Source organism: Rhincodon typus, chromosome 17, assembly GCF_021869965.1.
Source record: "Rhincodon typus isolate 14 chromosome 17, sRhiTyp1.1, whole genome shotgun sequence".
NCBI classification, from domain to species: Eukaryota; Metazoa; Chordata; class Chondrichthyes; order Orectolobiformes; family Rhincodontidae; genus Rhincodon; species Rhincodon typus.
The window spans coordinates 2,659,037-2,667,044 of record NC_063348.1 but is presented as its reverse complement, the minus strand read 5'-3'; the positions used below and the strand labels follow the sequence as shown (position 1 = coordinate 2,667,044).

General features: G+C 41.3%; 1 protein-coding gene across 1 annotated transcript in view; it reads left to right on the top strand.

Annotated features, from left to right (window-relative positions):
• The first annotated feature begins 2,540 nt into the window (after nucleotides 1-2,540).
• LOC125485264 (mucin-6-like) overlaps nucleotides 2,541-8,008 on the top strand; it is a 369,065-nt gene continuing 363,597 nt past the window's right edge. Inside the window, exons 1-4 of the mRNA XM_048607277.1 lie at nucleotides 2,541-2,578; nucleotides 2,713-2,852; nucleotides 2,958-3,067; nucleotides 3,428-3,635. Coding sequence (XP_048463234.1) covers nucleotides 2,541-2,578; nucleotides 2,713-2,852; nucleotides 2,958-3,067; nucleotides 3,428-3,635 — 496 coding nt within the window. The remainder of the gene's footprint in view (nucleotides 2,579-2,712; nucleotides 2,853-2,957; nucleotides 3,068-3,427; nucleotides 3,636-8,008) is intronic.

Here is an 8,008-nt window from a genome sequence, read left to right as displayed (position 1 = left end):
TGGAAAAAAAAGCCCAGTTTAGGGCAGCATGGTGGCTTAGTGGTTAGCACTGCTTCCTCACAGTGCAGGGACCCACGTTCTGTTCCAGCCTTGGTCAACTGTATATGTGGAGATTGCACATTCTCCCCTTGTCTGCATGAGTTTGCTCTGGGTGCTCCGGTTTCCTCCCATAGTACAAAGATGTGCAGGTTAGGTGGATTGGCCATGCTAAATTGCCCAGTGTCCAGGCTTGTGTAGCCTAGGTAGGTTAGCCTTGGGAAATGCAGAATGATAGGGTACATAAGAACATAAGAACGAGGAGCAGGAGTAGGCCATCTGGCCCCCCTCGCCATTTAATAAGATCATGGCTGATCTTTTTGACTCAGCTCCACTTACCCGCCCACTCACCATAACCCTTTATTCCTTTACTGTTCAAAAACTTATGTAGCCTTGCCTTAAAAACATTCAGCGAGGTAGCTTCAACCACTTCACTGGGTAGGGAATTCCACAGATTCACAACCCTTTGGTGAAGAAGTTCCTCCTGACCTCAGTCCTACATCTGCTTCCCTTTATTTTGAGGCGATGCCCTCTAGCCCTAGTTTCACCTGCTAGCGGAAACAACCTCCCTGCCTCCACCTTATCTATTCCCTTCATAATCTTATATCTTTCTATAAGATCTCCCCTCATTCTTCTGAATTCCAATGAGTATAATCCCAGTCTACTCAGTCTGTCCTCACAATCCAACCCTCTCAACTCTGGAATCAACCGAGTGAATCTCCTCTGCACCCCCTCCAGTGCTAGTATATCTCTTGTCAAGTAAGGAGACCAAAACTGCACACAGTACTCCAGGTGTGGCCTCACCAGGACCCTATACAGCTGCAGCATAGCCTCCCTGCTTTTAAACTCCATCCGTCGAGCAATGGCAGACAAAATTCCATTTGCCTTTTTGGTTACCTGCTGCACCTGCAATCCTACTTTTAGCGATTCATGCACAAGGACACCCAAATCCCTCTGCACAGCAGCGTGCTGCAATTTTTTTACCATTTAAGACCTAGTCCATTTTGCTGTTATTCTTACCAAAATGGATGACCTCACACTTATCAACATTGTACTCCGTCTGCCAGACTTTTGCCCACTCACTTAGACTATCTATATCCCGCTGCAGACTTTCAGTGTCTTCTGCACACTTTGCTCTACCACTCACCTTAGTGTCATCTGCAAATTTTGACACACTACACTTAGTCCCCAACTCCAAATCATCTATGTAAATTGTAAACAATTGCGGTCCCAACACTGATCCCTGAGGCACACCACTAGCCACTGACCGCCAACCAGAAAAACACCCATTTACCCCTACTCTTTGCTTTCTACTGGTGAACCAATCCTCTATTCATGCCAATACATTACCTGTAATACCGTGCAACTTTATCTTATGTAGTAGCCTTTGGTGTGGCACCTTGTCAAATGCCTTCTGGAAATCCAGATACTCCACATCCACAGGTTCCCCATTGTCCACCATGCAAGTAATGTCCTCAAAGAATTCCACCAAATTAGTTAAACGTGACTTACTGCTGGGTGTTCCCAATGGGACAATTTATATCCAGATGTCTTGCTATTTCTTCCTTAATGATAGATTCAAGCATTTTCCCCACTACCGAAGTTAAGCTAACTGGCCTATAGTTACCTGCTTAGAGGAGTTAGGAGTAGGGGAGTTGTTCTGGGTGGATGCTCTTCAGAGGCTCGGTGTGGACTCGATGGGCCGAATGGCCTGCTTCCATACTGTAGGGATTCTATGATTCTTGATGGGGGGTAATGTCATGGAATTTAGAGTCATAAAGTTTTTTACAGCACAGAAAGAGGCCCTTCGCCCCATTGTGTCTGTGCCGGTCATCAAATATTCATCTATTCTCATTCCATTTTCCAGCATTTGGCCCATAATTGGACCATTGTATGCTATGACATTTCAAGCACTCATCTAAACGTCTTGAATATTCCTGCCTCTATCATCCTGTTGGGCAGTGAGTTCCAAATAAGCACAACTCTCTGCGTGAAAATAGTTTTCCTCTCATCCCCTTTAAACTTTGTGCCTCTTACCTGAAAATTCTGCCTCCTCATATGGACCACTATACTAAAGGGCAATGTTTTTCTCTATGTATACTACCTATGTCCCTCAGAATATGCTATATACAGATCTGTACTCATTGAATCTGATGGTGGAAGGTGAGGAATTATAGGTGAAGAATTTTGCTTTTGTCTGAATCCTTTGATGTCTAGTGCTGTTTTGTTGCTTGGTTTTCCAACTGTTTTCCACCAAGATATTGGAGTCTTTTGTGAATAGCCACTGGTGGTACCTTGGTGTGAGTATGCCTCGAAAAGGGTGTTTTACTTGATGAAGCACTACTTACGTTATCTCCGGTAAGATAAGACATTGTGACTGGATATTGTAGAGTGAAGAATCTTACACATGTTTATTACAACTAACTATTATGTGGAAACATTACATTCCTTGGGCACATAAATGTCTGGGCTAATACTGAGCTGTTAGTTTACCGCAGAAGAGCATGCTTCCTGTTGAGTCATATGCTTCAAGTGATCTGAGGTAAGATAGAGTATGAGATCTTTATATTTTCAGGTCACATGTACTGATTGATGATGATATCATGAGCGTGCCTCTTAAAGGCACACTGACTACGAGGCATAACATGCTGATTTTGTCTCCATTTTTCAATTCAGTATGAAGTGGCCAGGCAGTAGCATGGAGCACAAATCAGCTGTAATTTGTGCACAGACCTCAGATACGTTCATGCTGGCCTTCCTGTTTCATCAATTGAAACAAGAAGCCCAGCTAATCAGCTTGAAGATACAGAATGGGAGTTAGTGTGTCCTTTTTAACAAAATGCACAGTAATTCTTCAAACGTAGTTCATGTAATGACTAAAGTTACCAGTATCATATATTTTTATATGTATCTTTGCTTAGGCAAGGTGATATCACCTTACAAGTTTGCCAGTCAATATCAAGTAGATGATCCATCAGAAGCATGTCATCCTTTGAATGTAACAAAGTTGGAAGAAACTAATGTTGATTATGTAAGTATATTTGTTCAAAGTTGGCACTCAGATTGGTGTTTCACAGAAGCATCTCTGTTCAGTACTAAATGAAGAGAGTTACTGTACAGTCGCCATTTTTAAAATGTCAATTATGCCTCAGAAGAAGCATCAGGAATCCTGGTTTGGTGGAGATCTGATTTTGAAGGACTTTTCTCCATTTTCTTCCACCCTGTGCTTGGGTAAAGTTGATTCCTTGAACACAGGAAATGCCAATATATGTGAAATACTCACTTTAGTGAATATCTAAGTCATTTTTTTTTCCAATTTTCTTCAAGCTCAGAAAAGCTTTCCATGTTATATGTTTTCACTGAGAAACTGACCTGTTGATTTCTGTTCTAGGTGTCTGATTGCTCTTGTATGCTGAATAAAGTGGCACCTCTCTGTAAATTGCCAAAGAGAAATTACATTACGGAATGTCAACGTGATTTGTACAAGTGCACCGCCAAAGGTGATACACAGTGCAGCTGTCAGACTTTGTCTGAATATTCCCGACAATGTTCAAGGTTGTTGGAACCAGTCACTAACTGGAGAAATATCTCTTTCTGCCGTAAGTAGCATGACCTATCTTACTACCTGAACTTTGTGATAATATGTTTATAAGATACTATATTACCTGTTTCAATTTGATGCATTTTGTTTGATTGTATATGTAAGAACTTGCTGTTACATATGCATTCACCATTTGTTATGTTCTATCTGTATTCCAGCTTACACCGTCCCATTCATTCATTACTGCTGTACTTGTTGACTGGGACTGGCTATGTGTGCTGCTCACCATGTGATCTCCTCTACATGGGGAGATGAAAATCAGACTGGGTAACTGCTTTGTGGAATGCCTACGTTCTGTCCACAAAAATTACCTGAGTTTCCAGTTGCCTGCCACCTGCATCTTCCTATGCCAACATTTCTCTTTTGGGCCTGCTGCAGTGCTCCAACAAGGCTCAATGCAAGCTGGAAGTACGGCATCTCATTTTCTACTTTTGGGGATCCTACAACCTTCAGGACTCGATATCGAGTTCAACAATTTTACAGTGTGAGCGCATCCTTTTTTGTCCTTTACCCACTCACATATACCAAACTATTCATAACACCTTATTTTCGTCAAGTAATTGTCCCTAATACAGCCTTTCCTTCTCTCTAGCTCACCATTTTCCATCCCTTTTGTCTGCCTAACTGTTGTTCTGTCTTTCTGGGCTCTACCTCCATCTATCGTGTACTCCGTCTCCTCCCTGCACCCTGCCCACTTCCTGTCTTCACCGTATATACCACATTTTCTCAGTGAACATCAATTCTGAAGAAGTGTCACTGGACCAGAAATATTAACTCTGCTTTCTCTCCTCAGATGCTGCCAAACTTGCCAAGTTTTTCCATCAATTTCTGTTTTTGTTTTAGATTTCTAACATCCTCGGTTCTTGTTTTTTTTCTCATTTCTATTTTCCTTTTCCTATCTTTCCATTTCTCTTTTATTTCTCCTGTAATTTCATTTCCACTCTTTCTCTTTTACTTCTAGTTCAAATTTTTGATTTTAAACTGAATTTTAACTGATATTATTGTATACATCAATTTCAGATTTTCCTCCTTTTAATTCAAAATTATGGGTTATTACTTTAAGCATCTCACCCTTGCGAGAACCTTTTGTTTATATTTTCAAGTTAACTGCCAACTCTTATTCCCCACCACCTGAATGGTGGTGGAAATAACTTTTTTAAAAAGCAATCTAAATATATACAACCTTTGGAATGATTGCATTTTACACAGCAAAACAATATTTCACCTTTTTTTCCTGACACTCTCTGTTACAGAGATTCACGTCTGGAGAACGCATTCCCCTATCTCAAACCTGCTTAACTGACTTCCGAAAGTTTTCTTGTCCTGGACTGTCAATCACTCTGCCAACATGAACTTTTCATAAATCTGAGATTTTAAAATCTCCCAGTTTAGTAACCTGCTGATTTCTAACTAAATTCTCTTCGCTTAAAAGTTTCATAAGCTAAATCCATCAGCTGAGATAACTTGTTCCCTGAATTGTCCTGAACTTATTGACCTTGCATGTGTACTGTACCTTTCTTAGGCACAAAACATCTTACCATTAACACCGCAGGAGCTCACTGTCACCTGCTCTCAAAAAAAATCTTGGATTTAAGTCACTGTTCCAGAAATACACTCTGACCTTTTTTTAAACAAACCTTAGCAGAGTTAACCTGCACCAATTGAATCTATTTTGAAATCTCCATACTCCAAAAATGATATTAACAGATATAAATTATATGCCTTTTCTCAAAGAGAGCCCCTGTACTTGTCAAGAAAATTGCTTATTGTACGTTGCTAATGTGTGGAGCAACTTGGTCTAGCTCTACAGGCAATTATTGCTGCAGTGTGATTGCAGAGCACCTCAATAATTCCCTCAAATTGGGGCGGTAGAAGGAAACATTCTGTTTTTATATTATGATATAAACTGTATTATGTGGTTGCATATTTAGGTGATGATGCATTTTTAGGTGTTTAACCAACTTGTAATCTTCTCAGCTGTGTGCTGTCAAGCTCTGCCCTTGCATTTCTAAACAGTTAATTCTCTATTCCTAAAGCCTAAATTTGAGATTCCTTATCACTTGCACTAATGCTAAAATTTTAAAAGAAAGGAAACTGGGCTGAAGACAGGCAGCGTTTTGATGCATTCTACAAAGTGTTAGAACCCTTGCTGATTTTTCACTATTTTTATTTTTTTCTTTTATAAATTTGGTTTGGAGTTGTGAGCTGGGAATTGTTGTCTAAAGATGCCTTTGGACTTTAGGAAACAACTTGTGGTAAAAGGAATAAAACAGACTGAACAAACTTTTGATTTTTGTGAGACTGAGCTTGGAGGTTAATTTCCAGACTGATTCTTAAGGGTTCGAACAGACACAGCAAACCTGGGAAGAGCATTGTGTTTAAGCAGATAGCAGAAGTTGGCTATTAATAGGGTCAGTACCTAGGAATGGGTTCTGGAAAGTCTGGGAGAGACCCTATATTCAAGCAGATGGCAGATTTTGAATGGTAATTGAGGCCTGGGAGTAGATGGTCAGTCTATCAGGAACGGACCAGAATTGAAGTTGATTTTTGAACTATGTTTTCATGAGAGAAGGATTTTGGCTGCCTCTGACATAGCCTGAAGATTTTGAAAGCTCCCTTACTAACGTTTGGAAGCCCAGAGAGTAGAAAGCTGAGTTAGAGGTATTATTACATGTATCTGCGTGAACTGTAATGGTGACCCTGATTAGTAGTTCCAGAAAAACAACCAAGGGGTCCACATTGTTGCCTGTGAAACAATGCGTCATGAAAGCCATTTACATAAGGTTGTAGACTTACCTCGCCGAGCTGGTGTGTTTGATTGCAGACGTTTTGTCACCCTGCTAGATAACGTTGTCAGTGCGCTTCTGGTGAAGCATTGGTGTTTTGTCCTGCTTGCTATTTATATGCCTCGGTTTGCGGGGGTGGTTAGCATCACTTCTGGTTCTGGTTTTCAGTGGTTTGTATAACAGGTCCAGTTCAATGTGTTTGTTAATGGAGTTCTGGTTGGAATGCCAGGCCTCCAAGAAATCCCTGACATGTCTCTGTTTGGCTTGTCCTATTATGGATGTGTTGTCCCAGTCGAATTTGTGCCCTTCTTTGTCCATGTGTATTGAAAACAGTGAGAATTGGTCGTGTCTCTTGGTGGCTGGCTGGTGTTCATGTATCCTTATTGTCAGTTTTCTTCCCGTTTGGCCTATGTAATGTTTCTCATTAGGCACTACTAGCAGATACCAACACCGACCATCGGATGGCGATAGACCCAAACCACAGCCAGAGAACCGGATCAAAACAACCCTGAAGAAATTACATAACTCAGGAGATATCAGTAGGACAAACTATCAAAAAATGAAGCCAGAGGGATCCAACACATCCTGCTTCTGTGGACCTCCTAAGGTACACAAGCCAGGGGTCCCGCTCAGACCCATTGTCTCACTACCAGGCGCACCAACATATAGACTAGCCAAAGAACTACAATGGGAACTGAAATACTTAGTTGACAACACTACTCATTCCATCCACTCCTCCCAAAAATTCCTCAACATTATCAAGGACACCAAAATAGAAGAGGACGAGATAATGATATCCTTCAACATAACAGCACTATTTACATCCAGAAACATCGACCTAGCCAAAGAAACAATTACCGCACTAGACGAATCAGGAAGGCAGACATCCCATGACACCAACAACACCAACAAAGACAGCACCCTGAAACTGCTGGATCTGTTCCTTACAACCCACTTCACCTTCAACAACCATATATTCAAGCAAATAAAGGAACACCAATGGGATCCCCAATATCAGGACTGACTGCAGAAGCGGGAATGCAAAGATTAAAATGGACAGCGCTCCCCATTATACAACCCAAATGCTATGTAGATGACACCTTCGTGATTAACAAACACAAATGACTAGACCAACACATAAACAACCTGGTCACCGGAATAAAATTCGCAAAAGAAGAAGAGAACAATAACCGACTACCTTTCCTAGACATAATGGTAGAACTCCAGACTAGCGTACACAGAAAGACCACACATATGGGTCAAATAGTTAATTACTCCAGCAACCACCCCAACACACAAGAACGGAGCTGCACCAGGACATTATTCAAATGAGCCACAACACGCTGCAGCAACCTGGAATTCTGCAAAGCAAAACAGGAGCACTTGTATGGAGTTTTTAAAAGGAATGGATACCCAAAAAGAACAAGCCATCTTGACCTCCACAACAGACCACAACAAGAAGACACAACACGGCCAGACACACTAGTCACCATACCGTACATCAGAGATTTATCAGAGATGACCACCAAGACTACTCAGATCCCTAGCTAACAGGGTAGCCCACATGCCAACAACCACCCTGCGA